Source organism: Lactuca saligna, chromosome 4 (assembly GCF_052625555.1).
Source record: "Lactuca saligna cultivar CGN05327 chromosome 4, ASM5262555v1, whole genome shotgun sequence".
NCBI lineage: Eukaryota > Viridiplantae > Streptophyta > Magnoliopsida > Asterales > Asteraceae > Lactuca > Lactuca saligna.
In genome coordinates, this window is record NC_136420.1 from 110,330,138 (window position 1) to 110,356,612 (window position 26,475).

Below are 26,475 nucleotides of genomic sequence, written 5' to 3' on the forward strand. Positions count from 1 at the left end.
GCTCAGAGTCTGATCTATCTGAGAAGCCTTCAGCTTGATGATCATCCAACGGAATTCGGTGTTCATCGTCAGACTCTGCTTCGAGCCTTCCTATGTTGCCTTCATTTGGAAAGTACGGGTTGTCGTGACGGAATCCAGCCATTTAAATCTACGTGAGAAGAGAGGTATAAAGATATAGTATGTATGTAGTTAATAGCACAAAATACGCCTATAGTATTTTAAGTTTAAGTTCCACCGATCTTTTTGTGGCATTGTTGGTAAGTTTTTAGACTTGTTAACACATCACAACTATTCTAGGGCATATGCTAATCACTCCTCGGACCAGCATAGTTGATCAGGCTATGCCATTCCCAGGACTGACCATACATCCCCTAGCTTACCTGTGATATTTAACAATCGTAATACTTTTGTTTTTGTCGTTGTGACACCGGTTTTAGCATGAATGCAGACTAGTATACTTAACTAACTATTTAAAGTATAAACTCTTGGTCAGAGTGTTTTAATCCCAATTGGTTTATAGTTTAGTATATCTTTTATGGGTTGATATACTTGCTTCACTATAACTAATGCTCTGATACCAATCTGTCACACCCCAGAACCAAGAATGGCGGAAACATTCTGGGGCGGAGGACGTCATGTGTAGTATCACAACACAGTAATTGTAAATAAGCAAACAACATCATCCATTGCATTAAATATAAACATTTTAATACAAGTGTGTTCCGTACAGTTTTAGACACCAAAAATATAATGTATATCAAAATAGTATGATGAGACTTGAATGCGCTCCATCTTCTCAAAAGCTAGCATCGGTACCTGTCTACTGATGACCTGAGAATACAAGTGATTTTGAAAGAGTTTGTCAGCATTAAGCTGGTGAGTTCATAAGTATTTTTGTGTCGTGGTTCGTTTATCAAAAACGTTTTGAACCTGTTGCAAGTATGAGTTGTAAATGTATGTAAGTGTTTGTAAATGTTTGAATCTCTCAGAAAAACCTATATTTTCTGTTTAAAGTATAAAAGTAGCCCCTTTTACCAAGGCTTAATAGTTTGTATGCTCATTTGATGTAAAAGTGTGAAATTTCCCAAGTGTAACTATCATTTAACAAAATATAGTTTGTACATTTAAGTTTAGGTGAGGCTATCACCAAAATGCAATGGGTAAATTCTTGTAGTACGGTAGTTTCGTTTTATATGAACTACTGTGGTACTAACTACCTTAAACCAGGTTTATATTAAGGTATCGTGTGATAAGTTGCACCATACTATTGACTGGTAACATCGACAACGTATAGTCGAAAAATAGGTTATGACGTTTGGCACCCGTAGACCTGCCGGTCCCACTGTAGCTAACAGAAAGGTGTAGGATAGTCAATCCAGTATAGATCTATACGCAAACTCAACGCTCTCCCTCCAAGAGACTCTGGCTACAACCCGGGTCATGACAATTAAGACATGAACCCATACAGTGGATCACAGTAGTTAAAGTATTCGTGTTTTTGTAATAAAATATTACTTGTTCTAGTATCGTTGTATATGTTCTCTTAGAAATGAATATTGACTCATGAATGAACTGACTCGTTGATCTAGAAATCGTAGTAGTATGATCTCGTGTTACCCCGATGGTAACTTACTAATGATGTGTTTGATAAGCATGTATATGGAAGTACCTTTATGTCTATACACGTATATACGACATATAACTAATATTGAAACGACCCTCGGATAGTCACCCAAAATTCCACCAGACCACATCCAAATCGAGGAAAAGGAAATAGGATAGGTGGCTTTCCTAAGCCCTTTAAACATTATTTATACCGCTATACATATATAGGCATGCAAATTTATAAGTAGTAAAACCAAGTTTACAATAAAGCATTTGATAAATAAAAGAGTTTGTAAACCATTTTGGAGTAAAACCGTTTGAATAGTGATAAAATCATTGGTTTCTTAGTTATTAATCACATGTGATTAACGCCGTCACATGTGACCGAAACAATAACTATAAGTGTTTAACTTGTATTCCCCCCCCATAAAGCATTTAAAAGTATTTAGAATAATTAAAACAGTTGATTAAGGGGGTATGAAACTCACTTGGAAATTCGAAGATAGCAAGCTCGAAAACCGGGCAGAGTTTCGTCTTGTGAAACGGATTTTCTCGGGATTCTCAGGAATCTCGGGAGTAAAATCGACCCTCGTGACTTGAGCAAAAAGACCAGAGCTTCGGGTTTGAACGGGCACGGAAATCGAGGCAAGATCGGGAGAGAAAGAGAGGAAATGAACAACATTTTCGGAAAGGCTCGCATCCTTTTTATAGGGTTGCTGAACCGCCTCCGAACGCGAGGCGTACGGGCGTACGCAGCGCGTACCCGTGCGTCATCGCTTACGCACTTCGGACGGGACGGGTTCCTGGGTTCGCGGGTCGGATGGGACGGGTCGGTAGCTTCGCATAGGGCGACGTGGTCGATCCGAGACCCTCCATTCGGGTACGCGGGGCGTTCAGGCGTACGCGGCGCGTACTTCGGCCCTAGGCTGACTCCCCCCTCGGATAATACCGAACTTTTAATAAAATTTATATTTAAATTATTTATCAAACTTCAAAAATTCATATCTCTTTCATACGAACTCCGTTTTCGACGTTCTTTATATCCCCGCGAAGGTGAGACTACGATCTACAACTTTCGTTTAGATTCCGTTGGCAAATTCCGAAATTATTTTTATTATTGTTTTTATTATTTAATATCAATCCATCGTGTTTAAGGAATTTCTTTGAAAACTCATAACTTCGCTATCTGAAGTCGGATTTGGGCGATCTTTTTACGCACGATCATGGTTCAAAGACATTAAATCATAGAAAGAAATTAAGTAGAACTTATTTATACATTTTATTACTCATAAGTGGTTACAATACTTGACTTATTAGGTCATTACAAAGAGTTGAAATATCGGGTTGTCACATAATAGCATACAATATAGTCATCGAGCCCAAACCGGCATCGGGCCACGCCTGGTAAGCATAAAACACATATTGATAACTAGCATACAATATACTCATCAAGCCCCGCCTGGCATTAGGTCGTGCCCAGTAAGCATACGATTACATAACACGTTCAAGAGTCACGCAGACATCTAGCATCCTAACATATAAACCATGGGGTTGTATTGCTGCCTTCGACTCACTAAACATGGTGAGGAAACTCACCTCAAACTGTTGAATCTCACAAATAAATCTATGGCGGTTGGCCCACTAAAATCCTTGCGCTATCAACATAAAATAATATCCAATTAATAATTAGATACCGACTCACATTAAGAGTCCAAATTAGGGTAAAAGACATTTTTATCCTTTTTCTAACTTAGCATAAGGTCAAAGCCCAAACCAACTGTCCAAAAGGCCTAAATTCCAAAATGATCACCGAAAGCCCAAATATGGCCCAATCTTCCAAATCGAGCCCAAATCACTTCGTGGGCCTTCAACCAAAAGAGTCCAATAAAATAGCATTAGCCCAAAAATAGAATTTTGATGGCCCAACAAAGCCATAGACTCCTAAGGTCCAACATGGGCCCAATACCGAAAAGCCAAAATTCCAAAGCTCACTGATGAGTACGTGGGGCGTACTCAGCTCGTATGCTTAGTGTACACGCTCTGGGGGTAGCACGCGCAACGTGCCAGCTTGTATGCCCAACGTACTCCTAGTTGGCCATTCCACATCATTATGTACTTATTTTGCTCAACCCTTGATTCATACTCCTAGATCTGACTTCCTTAAGGTGATTTATCATGTAAAGTTGGGAAATGTACGTGCATGCATGGCTTAATGAGGCTCTAGAGCTCAAAAGTGCTTAATAAAGGGTCTTAACACATGCATGAGTCTATAAACGCCTCAAAGCTTGCATTTTTAGGGACAAAGGGACCAAAAGAAACCTAGATCTACTATCAATCATTTATGGAGTGAATCAAGAAGATCCTCAATCACTCCAAGGACTCAAACAACACAAAATAGCAAGATAACTTGAGCTCGCCTCATAGATTAGTAAGATGTGAGCTTTTACCTCAAAAGCTAGCAAATGATGAGCTAATCCTGGATCCTCAAGCTCCAAGCACAACTCCAAGTGGTTCACTTATTATTCTCCTTCACAAAGCATCAACAAACACTCTTTCATGGCTTAAAACTCTCAAGAACAAACTAGGGTTTCACTTTCTAGACAAGGGGAGGTGGAGGTTGTCTAAACATGACCAAAAGAAGGCTATCATAAGGCTTAAATAGGGTGCAATACCATAGAAATTAGGGTTTCATACTCCACATGTACGCCATGCGTACTCCATGTACACTCAACGTACTTGGACTGAATGCACAATCTTAGATGCACTAGTACGCCCAACGTACTCCAACTTTCCTGAAGTTGGCAATTATGCTCCCCTAGGGACCAAATCAGCAAAACATTAACACACCAAGGGTCTAAAATAAAAAGCACTTTGAATCGGGTGTTACAACTCTCCCCCGCTTAAATTAGGTTTCGTCCTCAAAATCATTCTTTACCATCCCAAGCACGCCAGACAGTCTGAGCAAATCAACCACAACCCCAATCTGGACCAAGCAAGCAACCTCAGGCATACAACAACCTTCCAAAATGCAACTGAATCCAACCTTAGCAAGGCTCCCAAATCCCGACAATGAACGAATCCTTACTCAACTTAAATAACCCCTAAAGAATAACCATTTCTATTATATACGAAATTAGAAATCTTGAACTTGTCTGACTCCCCGTCATACCGCCTACACCAAACCACTACTAATTCAACTTCACTTTGTATTCCAAACTAGCTACCCAACTTCTGATGACTTGATGTTCCTACTGGAAAACGGAATCACAGACTATTCGATGTTGCCTGGAACTTTTCACTTGACAAAAAGGTAATTAGATAATCCTTCGAGTAAAAGACTCATCCTGGAGATAACGAATCCATGAACATATTACACCACAAGAGACAATCTGAGAGTTAAACCTTCTAGCGTTGAACAAGTCATTGATTCCTTAACTGCCGAGCCGAAACACTACTGCTATAATTCTGAAGTTCCATAAATTGTTAGACCTACACACAGGTAGAATCATTCCAAAGCATGATCACAAGGGCCTTTACTACCATCAGAACTAAAAACATCATTTTTTTTTCCTTAGTTGATTCCATGAACTTTTGTACCCTTGGACTCCATCCCTTTTTTTTTTTTTTTTTTTGTTTACATATTTGGTCCCCATTGTTTTTCCCTCCTAATCAAAAGTGTTCTTTATTTTGCTTTTGATCAACCCCTCCCTTAGACTTGGTCATCAATCCACATGTTTGGTGTTCCATTTTACTTCTAAACCGATAAAAACCTCTAACCCGGTTAACAACTATCAAAGAACCATAAGACCAACCGGTATGGTTAACATGAAACATTTGTGGTGATGAAGTGATAATCGACTAATATAGTGAACATCATCCTAGTGTAATGTTGTGGCTTATGGTGTAATGGTATGTGATTACAATCATAATTAAATCAAATCGTCTCTCTCTCTCTCTCTCTCTCTCTCTATATATATATATATATATATATATATATATATATATATATATATATATATATATATATATATATATATATATATATATATATATATATATATATATATATATATGTTTTTTATTTAATAATGAAAAAACTAAGAGGATACAATGATGTAGAGTAATGATTGTTTTATAGTGTGTTGCAATGTTCAATGATATTTTGTGTTGATATCGCGTATTTAACTTAAGGGTTGCAATGTCCAATGATATTTTGTGTTATGGTGTATTTCTTAAAAATGGTTAAAAGTTCAAGTTTGTTCCGTTTTGATTTTTGAACCAGTAAATATAGTTTAGAAGAATATTAAAAAGATTTGAGATTCCGTTCTAAAAAATATTACATAGATAATTTCCTAAATATTTCTTATTATGGTTTAAACAACTATCCGAACCAAAATTTAGAGTTCCAAACCAGAAACAATTTACAATTCATATTGATTTGGTTTCAAACTGAAAAACAACTACTACAAATATGATTTTCTATTTTTAACGTAGACAAATAAAATCACAACTATCTACATCAATAAAATCCCCTTTTCGGCTCTCTTTTTTTATCATCTATTATAATCCAAACTCAACTAAAAAATAATTTAAAAAACTAAAAAAAAAAAAACAAAATCTAGATTTTCCCATCCAAAAAATCAACACAAACTCAAATCATCTAAAATCAAATCTTTACCCATCCTCAAATATAAAACTATCATTCATACAAATTCTACATTTTCTTACACATCAATACTTCCAAAAAAAAAAAAAAACTAATCTAAATTAAAAAAATATTAACCTAGAGTATAATCTCTACTTGTGACTTAACCACCGTCCGATCCCTCCACCTACTTACACCACCATCAACCGCCTTCTCAACCACTTCCATTCGCTCCACCACCAACGATTCCTCCACCTCAGCTATTTGACTATACTCTTTTTCCATTATCACTTCCACCTCTTTCAATAACTCCATCTTATACTGCAACTTTTTCAACTATTCAATCCGAAAATCTTTAACGATTAGTCAAATATCTTAAACATCTATATGATAAATTATTTTAAAAAATAAAAAATGGGGCCCACCTGTGTATTGATTACGGTTGACACCAACCGTTCAACCTCTCTCTCTTCTTGGATTGCTAATAATTTGGCGTGCGCGGCTGCGGCACCAAGCGCGGTTGCACTTGTGGCTCTCATCCGTAATGGTAAAGGTATAACACCTTTTTCTGTATAGAGTGTAAAGTTAGTTGTTGTTTCTTTTTTACTTCATCTGGAAAGCTATATACAAGATATATAAAGATGTTTTTTACTTGATACAAAAAGAATTGCTAAATATAGAAAGTCATTTTTTTCAATAAAGTTAGGTGTTGTTTCTTTTTTACTTAGGGAAAAATTGCAATAAAATCCTTACGTATTGGTCTTATAATCGATTTAGTCCTTATATCTTTTATTTATTCAATTAAATCACAAAAAACGGTAATCGTATTCAATTTAACCCTTTTACCCGGTCAACAGGTCATCTAACTTTTAAAAACTACATTTTTGGCCCGGATTTCAAATTTTATTACAAATCTGGTCTAAAATTTACACTTTTTGCCATTATATACTAAATGACTGATTATAAAGAAATTACATTTTTGGCCCAGATTTCAAAATTTATCTTTTTATCCCTCTTTTTTAAACATGTTACAAATCAGTAATTTTCTTATGAGACATGCTTTAGTGTATAAAGTTCTAAAATCTGATAGGTTATATATATATATATGAGAAAAGGGTATATACATTACAGTTCCACCCAAGCTTAGGTACTAAAACTCTTGAAAATCTATTGTTTTACTATATAAAGATTACAGTTAATGGATTCACAATTAATACTTCAAGATGTAAATTCAAGATCGACACAATAAGGTTTAGGGTTTAGGGTTTAGGTTTATGTTTAGGGTTTAGGATAAAGGTTTAGGGTTTAGGGTTTAGTGTTTAGATTTAGGGTTTAGGGTTTATCTTTAGTGTTTAGGGTTTAAATTTAGGGTTTAGGTTTAGGTTTAGGGTTTAGTAATGTTTACTTGGATGAAGTAATAAACGATAATTGAGGAAAGAAAACGGAGATGATAAAACGATAATGAAAGAAAGAAATGTTATGGAGAATGATATATTTACCAAGTGAAACCAAACCAGATATATTTAGCATGTTAAAACGACATATTTTAGAGGTTTAGTACCTAAACGACATATTTTGCAGTTGTTTAATTTTTTTTATGTACCTGATTCCATCTCTGAGTCATTGCCTTGAGAAATCCTGAAAAAAACAAAGGATATAAAATATTGATTTGTTACAATTTATGGACTAAATGACTGATTATAACATGTTTAAAAAAGAGTGATAAAAAGGATATTAAATAACCTTTCAGGTTCATTGTCATTTTCTTCATTATCAAATATTTCTTTTGGAATTTCATTTTCTTCACAAAGACCTGTAACTGCAGCCTCAGCAGCAGAAGCTGCAACATGTGGACCAACCACAGCAGATATGCGAGCAACCTAACAGATCCCATTTTCATGAATATTTGATAACTTCATATCATATTCTTAAGCAAAAATAAATAAATAAATAATAAAAGTAGTCTAATAGGTTATAGAGTAGCAACATATTACATACCTGTTGCATAAGTGAATGACTGACATTGGGGACTACTTTAGAACAATCGTTTTTCACAACACAAATGTCCTCTAAATCTCCATCTTGCTGCTTCTGAATCTTGAAATCAGAAACTTGACTTTCTTTTTCTTTAAGTTCTTCAGGGGCAACTAACAATGGTGCCACTTGTTCATCTTTATTGTCAATCTGTGAAGAATCTGAAATGGGTTCGATGCATATTCTCTTTGGAGGGGGAGCTTCACTATCAGCATCACCATTTTGTTCAATTTTGCTTTCGGGTTCAACATCTTTAGTTTCTTGAGGTGGTGGAACTGGAGGGCATACTTGTCCTTTTTTCTGGTTGTTTGGATTGATATTGGCGTCCTGGTGTCTGAATCTATCATATGTGGGTCCCAACATAAGGTGGCCGAAAGGTAATTGTATAAGTTTTGAAATACACTCGAGTTTACTCTTGGTTTGAACATTTTGAGCTACAAGATCCCAGTCATCTCCATGCTTTAATACGGATTCTAAAAGAAGTAATGTTTCTGCTTCTGTCCATGAAGTGGAATTGTTCTTATTGTCAGGAGTGGAGTCGATTAACTTGTAATCATCAAGGGATTTGTTATTCCCATAAGTTCCGTTTTCAAAGCACTTAATGCAAATGATGGAAGTCTTGTCCTGTATATGAAATCAGATGTGTAAACTGAAAAGATAATCTGATAACTATGGTTTCTGAATCAAAGATGGAATAATCCATCAAATCATGTATACACACAGAGAAAAAGAAAACAAAATCAAGTAATCAAACCTTTGTATACTCGTAATGACCAGACTCGCACAGCTCCTTGCAATTTCCACAGACCAAATCGATCAATTCCTGGTAAACATCGGAATGAGAAGAAAGGGGTGGCATTTTGAAATCGCTATCAGCCAGATGAGAGCCATTGATATAGCTAACAGTAGTCGGCAATGAAACAGGCTTCAACGAATTTGGAATTGCAACAACCCTAACACCATGAGGAGGCCCTTCCTCCACCTTAACTTTCCATCTCCCTTCCTCGTCCTCCGTAACCAAATCATTATCCTCACCACCGCTCGCCGATGACGGAGATGGCGCACCGAAATTAATTAACCCCCACTTTTCGAGAAACCGAAACACCTTCAGGAGATAATTGACGTCACCAACTAGCGATTTTCGGACTTCGGAGAACGTTAGCCTTCTAGAAGGATCTTCCCTATACTTTGAAATAATGAAATCTCGATACTCCTTATACACCCTAGGGTTTCTAGTAAAAGAAGCCCCGTCGAAAAACTCCTTGAGTGAAGTTTTTTCCGTTTCGTGAATGTTATCCCAAGAAAACCAGGCTGAAACAGAAAGAGAAAAAACGAATTGAACTAGGGTTAGGGTTTGTTTCCATGAAAGGGAAAAGGAGAACGGAGAGAGGACTTACCGGAGCTGCCGGGGATGGTGTAGAGTTCGAATTCAAAGCGATGATCGTCGGCGGGAAGGGATGGTTTTAAAAATTGATGGTGTGACTGTGAGCTCTCCATCTGGGGGATGGATTTTGCAGCGAGTGAGTCTCTCGTATAAAAAAACTGAGTCAGCCGAGTCGTTCCATGTAAATTGTAAAGTAAACTCCTTTCGCTCTCTCGTGTTTGTGTCTATATGTGACGGAGTTTAGAAACGTTGGGTTACCATGGACCCTTTTTTATTGTTTGCAACGTGTTTTTAATTTACTTCTTGACATTTATATTTAGAATATTCGAATTATAAGTGATTGGATTAATTTATATCTTTTAGATTTATATTAAAGACCTAAGACCCTAGACACTATACAATATTATACTTTAACACATCTTGCGGTTGGAACATGAGGTTTCTCGAATGCTTAAGTTGTTTGGAAAAATCTTATTGAATGATGTGGTGTTATTATGAAACTTTAAGTTGACTTCTTATATTTGGACATGTTTCATTGTGCAGGGTTTGTAGCGTAAATGGTAGGTGTGATGTTTCGTCTCTTTAATAAGTTGGGTATATTTTGCATATGTTGTTTTTGTTTAAGGTGTGCAAGTATAAGTTTGGTTAATGTCTCGCGGATCTATCGATCCATGGTGACCCGATAGATGTTGGTGGGTGATATATTGTATAGTTGCTCATTCAGTCAATACGATCAAAAATATATTCTCTTTTAGTTAGGGTTTTCCTCTCTGTTAGGGTTTGATTGATCATTTGTTCTTGTTATTCTCATTTGAGTGTGTAGTAACAAAAGTAGGTTTAGGTTGTATGTAGTGTTATTTTAGTTGTAAAAGTTGAGAAAAACGAACTGATCTATCATAATAAAGTAGATAGTTCGTGTCGGGAATTTCGATTGTTATTTTGTACATGCTAACAGAGCTCAAATAGTCTCTTTGTCATTTCACTCTTCAATCGGTGTCTACTTGACTATCAATTATGCCTCGCTTTGGTTCCAGGATTGATTGTTTTCAATTCTTTATTTTTTCGTGATTCGTCATACATCTATTCAGGATAACAACGTAATCTCAATTAAGATACATTGTCTCTAATTTATGTCTGTGTGTTGTGTCCCTGGTCGGTTGGGGTTTATTCTTGTGCATGTTTTCACAACCTAAATTAAATAGGGTTTCTATAAACCCTGATCGATAAAGACATATTCATTTTAAGTATTTGTCTTAGTGTGTTTGTGGATCTTCATTAACGTATTGAAGACCTTAATCAACCATTGTAAGTCTTTTAGCCCTGTCTGTTAGGGATCCCCTTCCTAGTGTTCACGTGGTTAGCTCATTGTAAGCATGTGTTTCTTTTTCTTATTCATATTTGATTCGCTAAATCTTAAGGTTAGTTTACCTGGTTATGATCACCAATGGTATATATGTTTGACTGATTGTTATTCTTCTTGAATCTTTTTATGTGTTGTTTTTTTCGAGGTATGGGTTATTGATCTTGGTTCACTGTCATATTGGTTAAATATCCTTATCATTAAGTAACTCAGTTTCTATGAGTTTTCTTGTTTCCTTGATTTTATATGGTTGTTGGTGAAATACATAGCGGTTCTAGTACTAAGTCAGAAACACTACATGCTAATGACCCTCTTTATATACATCCTGCATATACTGTAACTGGAACTATAATAAGTTTTAAAACTTATTGGAACCGTCAACTTTAGGGTTTGGAAAAGTTATATGACTGTGGCCTTAAAAGCTAAAAATAAATTGGTATTTGTCTATGGTTGAACACAATATCACATTAATTGTATACATTGAAACACAAGTATATAAACAACCATCATACCATATGATTATATCAGTTACATGACCCAAATGTTACTTAGTATAAAAATACATTACACTATATGCATGTTATTAAATAAAGTAGTTATTGTAATGATATTTGGTGTATTGTCTTCAAAAGTAGTTCCATTTATCCAAGCTTAATGGTTTCCTGAGATTACATGTCATTTTAAAAGCCAACATAAAGTTGGTGGGTTCATAAGACTTTAGTTGTAGAAAATCCGATGTTTTTCCTTGTATGAAAAGCGTATCTCTGCTTTGTAAAAAGTTTTGTAACAGTATGCCTTTAGCATTAAAGTAAAGATGTATGAGTATAGTACGTATCAAAAGCATTTATAAAATAAAAGTTCCTATAACTTCTAAACTTATAAAAAATATGGCTTGTCATGTGATTATATTATCCAAAAATCATGTGTATAAGTAAATAACCGTACTTATAAATATAGTGTATAAGTAAATAACCATACTTATACTTATGTCTTGCACTAGAATTTTACTATTCAATGTTACAGTGAGCCCTTATAATTGAGTTATTGACTGTAATGTTTCCCGTCATGATGCTTCTTCGGACGTCGTGAAAATGTTAAGACAATAGTCACCCTTGACCCGTCAATATCCTGTGTACTCTTTCTGGCTCAAGGCATCTGCCACTATGTTCGCCTTGCCCGGATGGTAACGAATATCACATTCATAATCGCTTAACAATTCAACCCATCTTCGTTACCTTATGTTAAGCTCTTTCTAGTTGAGGATATGCTGCAGACTCTTGTGATCACTAAATATTGTACACTTGGTCCCGTACAAATAATGTCTCCAAATCTTCAGTGTGAATACTGTTGGATTAGTGTCTAAGTCCAAAACTATATTTGGTATGTACTTGACCCGGTTGTAGCATGGTCCTTTTGGGTTGGTTTCACCAAAGGAACTTGAATGAGTGATTAATGGAGGAAGAGGTTATTATGGTTTATTAATATATGATAAGAGTAATATATTAAAAGATAAATCATATTAGTTAATTAATATTGATCAAGAATTAATTAAGAGATTAATTTTGTGATCAAAATATATTAATTGAACTTAAGGGACTGAAATTGCAATTATAAGATAATTGTGTTTTGGGTTGTGGATATTATGGATCAATAAGGTGGAAAAAATTAGGGTGAAGGCCACCTTGAAATCGTCCAAGGCCTTATTCCATAAGGTTCCGTTGGATTGCTTAAGGTCTAAGTTATTCAGTTAGGGTTTTTAACTGAAACTCTAGCGGCACACCTATATAAGGACCCCGAGGCATCCAAAATCGGCCACCACTTGAACCCTAGAGTCCTTAGAACCGATTTTGTGCCTCCATCACCTCTCTCAAAGATCATCCTTCTTGCATTGGTGTTTGTGATTGATTAGAGGTATTACATTTGTAATACTAGGCTCTAAAAGCTTGAAGATTCTTGCAACAATCAAAAGGTAATCATTTGAACCTTATTTAGTTATATATCTCGACTTTGATATGCTAGAATCAGGATTTGTAAGCTTTGGATAATTTGCATGTACAATAGAGAAACCTAGATCCAAAGTTTTAGGGTTTTGCATGTGCATCATAGGATTGATGTATTGCTCAAAACCCATCAGTGGTATCATAGCCTTGCTTGGTTTCTATTGTATTTGATGCATTGTTTAATTGTTCATTGCTTGAAATCAAAAATTTTGTCTTCTGTTTGACAGACTCACCGAGTCACATAATGAACTCGACGAGTCCAAATGGTGACCCGGTGAGTCGGAGAGTCAGACGGAGGGAATTTAAGGATTTTTGCCGATTTTGACTTGGGATAATTACCAAAATTGTTTTTATTGATAAACCTGATTTTTATTAATATGGTGTAATTACCCTTATAAAAATAGAAGATAATTGTCAATTAATTAGATAATTATTGTCTTATATGATAAGCTTTAATTATTTGAAAGAATTATCTTGCCATGGAATTGGATTATGTCAAAATTAGATAATCACTAATTAATTGTTTAATTATATTAATTGAATTTTGATCTAGAAAGTTTTGAAATTTAAATTGTGATTAAAAATTTTAATTTTGAAATATCTCAAGTTTTGAAATTTAAATTTTGATTAAAGAGTTTAATTTTGAAATATTTAAATTCTAAACCCTAGAATTTTACAATTTTAAAATTCAACCCTTATACTATTATAATATTATAAGAATAATGATTATATATACGTATGAGATCAATGTTAGTCTTACTGTTAGTAGGTCTCATTCACGAAGTTAATCTATAAGGGGGTATAAGGTTGTTGCCTATAAAATGGCAGTTTAACGAGTGTCTACTCTCACCCACCGCTTCCTTGATTGGTGGATGGTCGTTAGCCGAACAAGTGGGATAGGGAAACTAAGTATTCATTAAAAGTATAATGGTTAATAAAGTAACTAAATGTTTTGTAAAAATTCCCAATATTAGTTACTTTAGGAAAAATGTGAAAATGATGTTATTCCATGAAATTACACTTTATACCCTTGTTAAGACGTTAGTGAAGTGTGTGTGGTTAACTGGCACATTAATTTGAGTATAGCAAAGGTGGAAAAGGGTGACTCGATGTTTGTCATAGATCAATGGCGTGTGTGTGGATAATCGACACATTGATTAGGTGACTGTAACATTGAGGGCACCAAGTACGTTTGCATGGTTATTCACACCTTGTTTGTGATCCTCGGTATCTCAGTCACAAACTTGAAGGGCATATCGAGATTTAAACATGTCATTGAAAATTTCAATGAATCTCAAAAGATCTAGAAGTTTCAATACATCTAAAACTTAAGTACCTTTTTTTTGTTTTCATGATGGAAATTAGTGAATCATCATTCACTTACCTTAAAATTATTTGCTTTTTAGATTACGGAACCCCTCTTATAAATTGTGAATAATGTTGTTGGATCCTAGCCCTAATTTCTCATCTGGGTGTTTAATTGGGGATTTTTGTCTAATCAAACTTTGTCTCTTTTCTATTTCAGATGTCTACTTCAAACAACAACAACGTTTATGGCTCGAACGCTTCCAGCTTATTCTCACTCATGAATTTGTATGGGAGGGGTGATTTTCGATGGGACCAATTTCAATGATTGGATCCACAACGTTCGAACGGTTACCCGCTACGAGGATAAAGAGTATGTCCTCGAAAAGGAGCTGAAAGAAGTCGACGTGACCACTGCTACCCCCGAGGAGATCGCTGCCTTTGAGGCCCACAAGCGAGATGCTACGAAAGTCCATTGCATCATGCTCGCGACTATGACTGCCAAACTCCAAAAGTTATACGAGGACTACTACCCCTACGAGATGCATCAGGATTTACTAGACAAGTACCATCAAAGTGTCAGGCATGAGAGGTACAAGATCATCACTTCGATGACCACTACCAAGACGAGGGACGGAGAGTCCGTCACGACTCACCTGCAAAAGATGCAGAGATATGACAACCACTTGTTGAAGTTAAATGTTAACTTCGATTATGAGTTGACGATTGACATCATCATTCACTATTTACCTCCTTATTACAACCAGTTTCGCATGACCTACCACATGAACAATGAGGAGGTCACTTTAAGCAAGCTTCGAGGCTTGTTGAGGACTACTGAGAGCAACCTCAATGACAAGTCTGTTACATCAACTCCTACTACTATTGCCCTCGTCTTGGCTATTGGGCAGGGGAAGGATAATAAGAGGAAGGATCCTTCAAAGAGCCACCATAAGGGAAAGTCCCATTATGACACCTCTTCTGGTGGAGCCAAGGTTGGTCCCGCTACACCCTCCTCCAACCCAGAGGATGCAGAGTGCTACTACTTCCACGAGAAGGGGAATTGGAAATGAAGTTGCCCGAAATATCTGCAAGATATCAAGGATGGGAAGATCAAGCCCTCCTTCACAAGTATTTATACTATTCAATCTAATAACTTATCACATGTTATTTCTTGGGTTCTCAATATAGGGTGTGGTTTTCACATTTGTTCTTATTTGCAGGGCCTAAGAAGAAGTAGGGATGTGGAGCATGGGAAGATAAACTTGATCATGGGGAACATAAGAGTGTCGCCTGTCACCAAGATTGGAGTTTACTCTTTAGTGCTTAGTAGTGGGTTATGGCTAGATTTGAATAATTGTTGCTATTCGCCATAAATGGCAAGAAACATCATTTATTTTCATGGTTTATATAAACAAGGATTTAAATTTTTGTTTGATAATGAAAAGGGTTATATTAATGCTTTATTTAATGGTGTTTTCTATTTTGAAGCATTGCCTTGTAATGGAATATATGAAACTGTGATGGTTGTAGATAACTTAGGAAACGATGTGTTACATATCGATTATTCCAATAGTTTGGATAAAGCATGATTGTGGCATTTTCGTCTTGGACATGTCAACAAGATGCGTATATCCCAACTCCAAAAGGATGGAGTGTTGGATTCATTTGACCTTAGGGACGATGACATGTGCAAGTCTTGTTTACTTTGAAAGATGACCAAGTCACCTTTCACTAGTTCTTGTGAAAGATGTAAGTGTTTCCCATATTGATTTGTTGATACGTTCATTTATCTAGTGGTGAATCCATGTTTTCATCTCGTTAATTTAATCGTTTGCTAGATCTTCATCTTTCACCAAAAACACCAAGAACACACACTAGTTCTTGGTGGCAAAAAACCCTATTCAAGCTTCCAAATCGTGAGTAACTACTTCCTATGCTTGTTATCTACTAGAAATGATTGATTTTGACCTTGAAATCGACTAACTTAAGCATGAACATGAAGGGTGTACGTCCGTAAACCCATGTGTACTTCCGTACACGCCTCATAGGGTCGTAAACCCTCTTTGATGCTTATTTCTGGCCTTAAGCTTTTAATTAACCTATGCATGGGACCTAGAACACTTTCTTGATTCTAGTTAGGACCTTAAAAACACCTCAAATGTGCACTTCTTCATGAGTGTACGTCCGTACACTCATGGGCCGTACACCTATGTGGTTGTACACACAATGGCCGTACACAACTTTGTGTGGCCGTAAACTCCTTAGATGCGATCCTTTACGATTGTAACACATCAATTTAAGTGTTTCTTAGTCCCTATGGTGGTTCCCTGTCGAAAATAGTTGTGATATACCTTAATTGGATACATGTATGTGCTATTACTTGCTAAATAGGATCCGTTTGTGAACGAGACTTCACTTGACACTCAACATCCTATACCGATTACATTCGAATCACACATCAAATAGTGAGTTCATACCCCCTACACTTTTATTGTTTTAAACATGTTCAGGAAGGGTAGGGGATACAAGGCAAACATAAATGATTTTGTGAAACTTATACAAAAAAGGATTTCAATAAACTTAAAATGGATGCAACTGATACAATCATACAGTTTCTGCACTTTTATAAGATATATTGATATTTTATCCCTTTTGTACTATGCTGAGCAAAAGGGAAGTTTTCATCGTAAGTGCAAGAACTTCAATGTAAAACAGGAATTGAATGCACGGACGAACATATAAGCTATAATAGGTATAACTTATGAAACCACGAGCATGAAAATGTACAAACATAGATTCAATGAGATTAAACTTAATTCATAGGATTCATTTTACTCTACATGTAATCGTTAGTATAACATTTTATAAGTGAGCATTCTTCGCGTACTTACATGAGTACTAACAAAAGTCCTGAGATTATAACCAGAGTCTTCTGGAGGGAGAACGTGAGTTTGTGTATAGATATATACGAAATTGACAACCCCGCACCACAACTGTTAGCTACAGTTAGGCCGGCAGGCCTGGGTGACAAAATCATTTCGATTCCGACACCTGAAGAATGTCGTTTAGGCAATTCAATGGTCAAGTATGGTTATAACAACTCATAAATTTAGTACTAATAAAATACGGTTAATGTATAAATAGTAACAACTTTAATTTATTTTATTATAGAGTAATAGAACTACTATACATATTACAATTTTCAGAGTTTTCTGAACTTACTATACATACCGGTGGGAATCATGGTTTTCCTTGTAAAAAGGGAGGTTTCTTATTTAATCAAACAATGCACAACACATCCAATGAGATTTCGTAATGAGATACTCATGTTAGAAAATAATGTATTTTCTTGTAAGCCAACAAATACATTTATTGGTTTTATTAACCAGATTTCTTCTAAAAAAAACATACTTATGAACTCACCAGCTTTATGTTGATACTCTTTTAAAACTGGTTGTATTCTCAAGAAATCAGTAGATAGGTACCTCCTAGAGTTTTGAGAAGACGGAGCGTATAGAGTTGTGTCTATTACTTTTATTACATTTTTTTATGTCCATAAACACGAATTAAACTGATGTAAATATTTTTACTTACTTAATGTAATGGTTATTTTTACTTTGAGTAATGTAATGCAATGGTTGTGATACTATACATGAAGTCATCCACCCTCGAACGTTTCCGTCGTTCCGGTTTGGGGGTGTGACAAATGTTGACAGGGGGCTTTGAGGATGAGCAAGAGTTTCATCAGAGGAGACAACAACTTTGTGTTTCTTGGAGGATTCACCTTTTTTTGATTTGTTGTCGGGGGGGGGGGGGTCTTTGATGACACTAGCTTCTTTAGCCTTCGAGCTAGTGGTTGACTTGACTGAGTAGTAGTAGTTAGGACTGCGGTACTCACTTTACCATCTGGTTATGTGGATGCTAATATGGACTGACTAGGTAGAGGCGGGGTAGAAAGGTATGGGTCAATACCTTTCGTAGCCTCTATATAATATGTGACTTCTTTGGTTTCAAGTCCAACAGATATCAGGACGTGTATGGGTAAATGTCTCAGTGGTCCAAAAATAGATTGGTCCTTCGAAAGTGTGTACCTTTTAAGATCACGAGTGATGAAAAGATTGATGTATTTTCCATGTTGAGTCTTGCATCCCGGTAGAGGTTCGAGATGCACAACAACCAGAAACATGTGAAGGTGAGCTCAGTTGGGGCTGCCCTTGGATTCTCTTTTGGAATGTAATGAAGAAAGTCATCCCATAAGATCTGTCTATATTTAATGTCATTCCCTGTAAAGATGCTCCACACCAGTTCAAGTAGTTTGAGACCCATGTTGTATGTGCCTTCGGTTCTACCAGAGAGACTCCATATGATGAAGTGACGGACAAATTGCCAGACCGTAGGCAGTTCGTTTTTCTTGAATTCCCCGATGCCTTTGAGTTTCTTCTGATAGCCCATCTGGTAGAGAGTTGAGACGATGTCGTTCATGATTGGAGTGTAAAATCTTGTGGAGGGAATAACACGAAGATTTATTGCATTTATAAACTTTTCTTTAGTCAATATGACTAAAGAATCATCAACCAAATTCAGATGAACTTCTTGCAGATTGTTGATTGGGCGGAACGCTGAGAATGCACAGTTGAAAAGGGTTGAGAGTGGAACAACATAAATGAACGAATAAAAAGCTCCAAATAGGGGGTCAGAGGATACGAACTTGATCATCATGCGAATGGATTTGTTGTAGGATGGATGATCTTCAAATATTACCCTAAAATTGCTCGAAGCAATTGATTGCGATTGATTTCTCGTAGTGGATTCAAAACCAGTAGGTTGCATTGATCCTGATGTTTTGGATTGCTTATTCGATACACCATACTTCACCATTTTGAAAATATTTGAAGAACTTGCGGAACAAATTGAGTGCAAGAAGATGAAGATCGTCTAAGAGTTCATAAAGCGTAAAGCTTTTTTGGGAGGGAAAAAGGGTTTATATAGCTCCATATCTCTAACATTTATTGAATTTAACCTATATACAACTGTTAATGGTAAAACCCTTGGGTTTTAACCATTATCATCCACAAATAAAATAAATTAAAATATATTTTTTTCTCTTTTTTTTTTAATTTAAAAAAATGACATTTAATGAAATGTCGGACCCGTTATCACACGTTTGGAGAACGTGTGGTGACGGGCGTTAATCCGTTGAATAAAGGTGGAATTTGGAATGGATTTGATGTCTTGGGTAAGTGTGATTTGTCAGTTTAGGGAAAAAGATTTCTTTTATGGGAAACAAGTTTAATTGCCATTTAACCTAAAATAGGTCTTACACAAAAAGAATTTTAGAATATAACTGAAACGTTGTATGCTACAAAATGAATGTTTGAATTTAATATGAAAGAAATTTTATTTAATGTGGATCATTAAATAGCACACAAGATTTCAGGGAATTTATGAAGTTGTTGGTAATTCATTAAAAGTGACTGCGGATTGATACTTCATTGTGGTGGATAGTAATATGACTGCGGTAGTAGGAACTGAGGAACACTTGAAAAAAGATCAGAATTAACAAAAAAATAAGGTTCCAATAAATATAAGTATGATGTATGTTTTGATGAGTTTTAGCCATAAGAACTTTCCTATGTGCGCATGCAAAACCCTAATGCTCGGATCTAGGCTTTCTAATCAAACATGATTTGAATCCAAGACTTCTAATGACTATTTAGATGTAAAAACAATATTGAAACAGATCTAGAATCATACCTCTTGATTCCTTGTTGATCTTGTTGTCATGGAGCTTCTAGAGTCACAATTGTCACTCCTCTAATGGCTTACAAACACCAATAGCAAGGAGGAAGATTTGGGAGAGAGGAGAGGGGAGAAATTCGGCCAGAGTGTCTCTACTTTAGATGATGTGTCGAATTCCCTCACCCCTAGGGTCTATTTATACTTGTAGACTCCTTAAGGATTACAACTTTAACCCTAATTGGATAACTTAGACTTTAAGTTAATCCATATCCTTTCCTTGATAACCCTATGGACGATTTTTGGCTTATCCAAGCCCTAGAAATCGTCCATCCTATCTTGGATAAGGATTTATAGTCTAAAGTGTAACTATCAAACAATTGACAGTTTATACCCTCTTATTTAATTAATCTCTTTAAGTCACCAAATTAATTCCAATTAATTCTATGACTTATATTAATCAAATAACTATATATTATTCTTCATATTCTTCTCATAATATACTAATAATATCAACTCTCTCTTAATAAATCATCCTATCAAGTTGCTATGGTGAAGGCAACCCAAAAGGACCATGCACAACCGGGTCAAATACTTGCATAACATAGTTGTAGCCTTAGACACTATTCCAACATGTTTGTGGTATACAGAGTATACAAAAACCATGTATGATAGATATATCAGAATAGGATCGCAATGGAGACCAGAGATGGTTTGCAGTACCTCTCAATTCAAGAAGAATTGTGGATCCGGATTCATCATCCCTAATGTTTGTAGAAAACTATTGACTTTTGTTGCATCAAGTGCCTTTGTAAACACATCCACAATTTCTTCGTGAGTTGGAACAAAAATCAGTTCAATGTTACCTTTGAGTATGTGGTCCTTGATGAAATGGTGTCGAAGTTCAATGTGTTTCGTCTTTGAATGGTGAATAGGATTGTGAGAAATCGATAAAGCACTCTCTGAATCACAATAAATCGATATCCGTAGCATTATGTATTTGTAGTCTATAAGTTGGGTTTTCATCCATAGGACTTGATAACAACAGCTCGTTGCGGCCATGCACTCAGCTTCTTCAATAAACAGAGAAACACAATTTTGTTTCCGTGAAGACCAGCTAACCAGTCTTCCTCCAAGAAATTAACAACCACCTTAAGTACTCCTTCTATCCAATCTGCATCCAGCATGATCCACACATGTAAAGGATTGAATGCTGAAGTCGTTCCCTACAGGATACCATAGGCCGAGAGCTTTGTTTCCTTTCAAGTATCTGAAGATTTGTTTGACTGTGGTTAAGTGCAATACTTTGGGGTCGGCTTGGTACCTAGCACATAAGCCTGTTGCGAAGACAATATATGGTTTGCTTGCGGTGAGGTACATCAAAGAACCAATAATTCCTCTATAAGTTTTATGGTCCACTGATTCTCCGGAAGGATCATCAAAAATCTTATACCCAAAGGCCATAGGAACTTTGGCTGAGGAACAATTATCCATTGCCATAGGAACAATATCTAGTATGCTTGCGGAAGGATCTGCAAAAATCTTATATCCGAAGGCCATAGGAATCTTCAGTAGTTCAAAGGTATATTTTTCTTGATGAATGAATATCCCTGAGGGACTTGTTTCACTTGGAATCGTAGAAAGAAGTTAATCTATCTATTCATGCTCATTTGGAACTTCTTGGTCATGAGTAATGCAAATTCATCCACCATACCTTGATCGGTTGACCCGAATATGATATCATCCACATATATTTGAACAAGCATAAGGTGACTACCATTTGCCTTTCGAAACAACGTGGGGTCAACCGCTCCTCTTTTATATCATGACATGACAAGAAACTTAGGGAGAGTCTCATACCATCCCTCGGTGCTTGCTTAAGACCATAGATTGCTTTCTCAAGATTGAAACAATAATATGGGAACTCTAGACTTTCAAAGCATGGAAGTTGTGATGGGTTTTGAGCATTCTAACACTTCCTAAGTGTACATGCAACCCTAATAACCTTGGATCTATGTTTGTCTAATTTGTCATGCAAAGTTGATTTCCAAGGTTATATTCCTATCTAGCATACATGGGGAACAATTTTAACATAAAGTATAGATAGAATAACTTACCTTGTTGTTGCTTGTGTTCCTTGAAACCTTGTGAGCCTAGCACCCCAAGTGTGATGCCTCAAATGCTTCACACAACACCAAATGCTCTTGGAAGAACTTATGAGAGAACACACACTCTTCAAAATCGGCCAAGCCCTCTATTACTTAGTGTGTATGTGTGTAACCGATTTGGGAGGAGATCATATTACTTATATAGTGTTGACACATCTAGGGTTAAACCCTAATGTGTCATGACTCTTCATTTCCATGACCCATGGGTTTGTAACTCCCATGGAGCATCCATGGAGCATCCTATGGGTGAAACCCAACTTGATGATCCATGGAGCCTTTTAGCCCACTATACAAGATATGGACGATTTACTTAATCAACCCATATATTTAATTAGTTATCTTTTGATCACTTAACTAATTCTAAATTAATTCTTGATCAAACTAATCAAATAATATTATTATTAATATATTAGAACTTATAATATATTAATAATCTCCAAGCGTTATTTCTCTCATTTAGTCTATCCAATTGCATGGTGCCATGCAACCCAAATGGACCATGCCGGGTCGGGTCAAGTACATACCAGAAATAGTTATGGACTTAGACACCTTATCCAACAGTCTCCCACTTGGATAAGTCTAGTAACTATTACTGCAAGTATGACTTCAGGAACCGATCGGCAGTCGTAGCTCTTTACAAGGTTTCTCGAAACTTGAGAAGACGATGGTACGCCATTTAAGATAAGTGATCATATAATCCTCTGTTCTAGATATCAGTCGGACAAATACATGGAACAATGTCTTACTTATTGTCCAACATTTGTTTCCCGATTTCCGATTTGTTTGACAAAGAACTTCATTGAACACATCAATTTAGTTCTGACCGGGCCCGGTACATAGGTCAAAACAAAATCATCGAGGGGCCCAGATATCAGCTTCTAATCCAAGAAGGAACAGATAAACTTTGACTCATATGTTTGTTCTACTACTCATTGAATTACACATAAGAGCACGATTTTATAACATCGAGTTACCAATGCGTTTTTCGTACAATCAATGCATAACCAACTCGTAAGTAACAAATCATATCTCTAGGTTTAAAGACTTATATGATATTACCGTCTCACGATCACTCGAGATAGAATTCCATGAAGTGATTCCAGTGAGCGTGGGTTGAGTCCAATGCTCAGAACTTATGAGCACTCATGATTGTTGTAGCCTTGTCCCAGACCTCTACAATCAAACATGACAGTCTTGATTCATACCTACTTCCGACATATGACCGACTGTGGAGGTTTGAATAATATGTTATATCAAACAAAATTATTCTGGAAGTCAAAACATGCAAAAGAAATATAGTAAACGATCGACAAGAGATAGTAACACTTTACTCATAAATAAAACACTTTTATTCATCATCAAATGTCAATTACACTTTACAAATTTCGATATTATCTAACTACTAAATCTAATATCATCCTTCAGCCCTATGCTCCGAGCATGCTGGAGATGCTTAACCCGAGTCAGTCCCTTCGTGAGGGGATCTGCTGGGTTCTCATCCGATGATACCCTCTTTGCCACGAGGAGTCCTTCTTCGATCCGATGTCTGATGAAATGGTATTTTCTGTCGATGTGTCTGGATCTCCCGTGATCCCTTGGTTCCTTGGCTAAGGCAACAACACTTTCACTATCACAGAAAATTTCCATCGGCTCTTTAATAGCTGGTACAACTCCAAGGTCTCCAATGAAGTTCCTCAGCCATAACGCCTCCTTTGCTGCTTCGCTAGCTGCAATATACTCTGATTCACAAGTAGAATCTGCCACTGTCTCTTGCTTGGAACTCTTCCAAGAAATTGCTCCTCCATTTAGGGTAAAGACCCAGCCCGACTGAGAGCGGAAGTTATCCCTATCAGTCTGGAAGCTAGCATCACTATACCCTACAACTCTCAAGTCATCACTCTCACCGAGGGTAAGGACCCAGTCCTTAGTCCTTCGTAGGTACTTGAGAATATTCTTTACCGCAATCCAGTGTGCCTTGCCAGGGTTCCCCTGAAACCTGCTAACCATGCTCAAGGCAAAGGCTACATCAGGTCGAGTACACGTCATAGCATACATGATCGAACCTACAGCCGAAGCATAAGGTATTCGACTCATTTCTGCTATCTCAGCCTCAGTGCTAGGGCTTTGTGTCTTACTCAGCTTGGCACTACTCTGGATGGGCAACTCTCCTTTCTTGGAGTCTTGCATTCTGAATCTCTTCAGAATCTTCTCCAAGTAGGTACTTTGACTAAGTCCAATTAGTCTTTTACTCCGATCTCTCAAGATCCTTATCCCCAAAATATAGGCAGCTTCACCAAGGTCCTTCATAGCGAAACACTTTCCAAGCCAGGACTTTACTTCCTGCAGGGTTGGAATGTCGTTTCCTATGAGTAGTATGTCATCCACATACAATACCAAAAAGCTAACTATACTCCCACTAGCCTTGACATATACACAAGATTCATCTTCACTCCTAGAAAAGCCAAATTCCTTGACCTTTTCATCAAAGCAAAGATTCCATCTGCGAGGTGCTTGCTTTAATCCATAAATGGATTTCTCAAGCTTACACACTCTATTAGGATACTCGTTACTGACAAAACCCTCTGGCTGACTCATGTAAACATCTTCAGCCAACTTTCCATTAAGGAAAGCGGTTTTGACATCCATTTGCCAAATTTCATAGTCATGAAATGCGGCTATGGCTAACAGAACCCGAATAGACTTAATCTTGGCTACCGGAGAAAAGGTCTCATCATAGTCCACTCCAGGAATTTGAGAGAAGCCCTTTGCAACCAGTCTAGCCTTATAAGTGTGTACTTTACCATCCATGTCGGTCTTCTTTTTGAAGACCCATTTGCACCCTATAGTCTTTCGACCTGGTACATTCTCAACCAAGTTCCAAACTTGATTGTCATACATGGATTGTATCTCGGTATCCATAGCCTCTTTCCATTTGGCAGACTCGGGGCCCGCCATGACTTCCTCGTAGCTGTTAGGGTCATCTTGACTTACTAGTGTCTCATCACTAATAAGTGTCTCACCTTCTGCAGTAATATGGAATCCATAGTAATGCTCAGGTGCACTCCTAACTCTCGTGGAACGCCTCAGAGGTACAGATTCGTCAATTGGCTCAACAGGAGTTTCCTCCTCAAGTTGAGGGCTAGAGTTTGAAGTTCCTTCACCACTTGATTCTTGAATTTCTTCAAGATCAACTTGCCTCCCACTGTCTCCTTGGCTTATAAACTCTCTTTCTCGAAAGACTCCTCTTCTTGCTACAAAGACCACATTGTCACTAGGTCTGTAGAAGAGGTAACCAAAGGATTGCTGTGGGTAGCCGATGAAAATACACCTCTCGCTTCGGGGTTCGAGCTTATCATGAGTCTCGCGTCTCACGAAAGCCTCGCATCCCCAAATCTTGATGTGGTCTAGTTTAGGTACTTTACCAGTCCACATCTCGTGAGGAGTTTTGGCAACTTTCTTTGTAGGGACTAGATTAAGGATATGGGCGGCAGTCTCTAAGGCATACCCCCAGAATGAGATTGGTAGCGAAGCTCGACTCATCATGGAACGAACCATGTCCAATAAGGTTCGATTACGCCTCTCAGCCACACCATTCAACTGCGGTGTCCTGGGAGGTGTCAATTGTGAGACAATCCCACATTCCTTTAGATAGTCTAGGAACTCTGAACTAAGATACTCACCACCTCGATCGGATCGAAGCATCTTAATGTTCCTGCCCAATTGATTCTCGACTTCCTGTTTAAATTCCTTAAACTTCTCGAAAGTCTCCGACTTATGCTTGATTAAGTAGACATATCCATATCTACTGTAATCATCGGTAAAAGTCAAATAATAACGATTAGCATCTCTTGTGGCATGTTTGAATGGTCCACACACATCCGTGTGTATAAGGTCCAACAAACCTTCACCCCTTTCACATGAGCCTGTGAAGGGTGACTTTGTCATTTTTCCAAGTAAGCATGATTCGCAACTATCATTTGACTTTAGGTCAAACGACTCCAAGACTCCATCCTTTTGGAGTTGGCCTATGCGTTTCTTGCTTATATGTCCAAGACGACAATGCCATAATGATGCTTTATCCAAGTTATTATTATTAGTAGAATCAATACACAAAACATTATTTCCTAAGTTATCTACAATAGATACAGCTTCATACACACCATCACAAGGTAATGCTTTAAAATAAAGTACATTATTAAAGAAAGCATTAATCGAACCAACTTCATTATCAAACG

At 36.9% G+C, this 26,475-nt stretch overlaps 1 protein-coding gene across 1 annotated transcript; it reads right to left on the reverse strand.

Moving 5' to 3' along the window:
* Positions 1-6,266: 6,266 nt before the first annotated feature.
* Positions 6,267-9,882, reverse strand: SWI3A (SWITCH/sucrose nonfermenting 3A). Its single transcript, XM_078991054.1, has 7 exons — positions 9,682-9,882; positions 9,039-9,595; positions 8,249-8,908; positions 7,994-8,130; positions 7,854-7,888; positions 6,676-6,818; positions 6,267-6,586 (listed from the first exon to the last, which is right to left on the reverse strand). Exons 1-7 carry the CDS (start codon positions 9,779-9,781, stop codon positions 6,389-6,391), a joined length of 1,830 nt encoding a protein of 609 aa, XP_078847180.1. The 5' UTR covers positions 9,782-9,882; the 3' UTR covers positions 6,267-6,388.
* Positions 9,883-26,475: the final 16,593 nt, after the last annotated feature.

Bases quoted from the DNA above. Each gene is read 5' to 3' on its own strand.
- SWI3A (XM_078991054.1), bottom strand. From the start codon at position 9,781: ATGGAGAGCTCACAGTCACACCATCAATTTTTAAAACCATCCCTTCCC. The intron at 8,909-9,038 runs GTTTGATTACTT...TTTCATATACAG, and splicing joins GTCATTACGAGTATACAAAG to GACAAGACTTCCATCATTTG. The intron at 7,889-7,993 runs GTTATTTAATAT...TGTTTTTTTCAG, and splicing joins AATGACAATGAACCTGAAAG to GATTTCTCAAGGCAATGACT.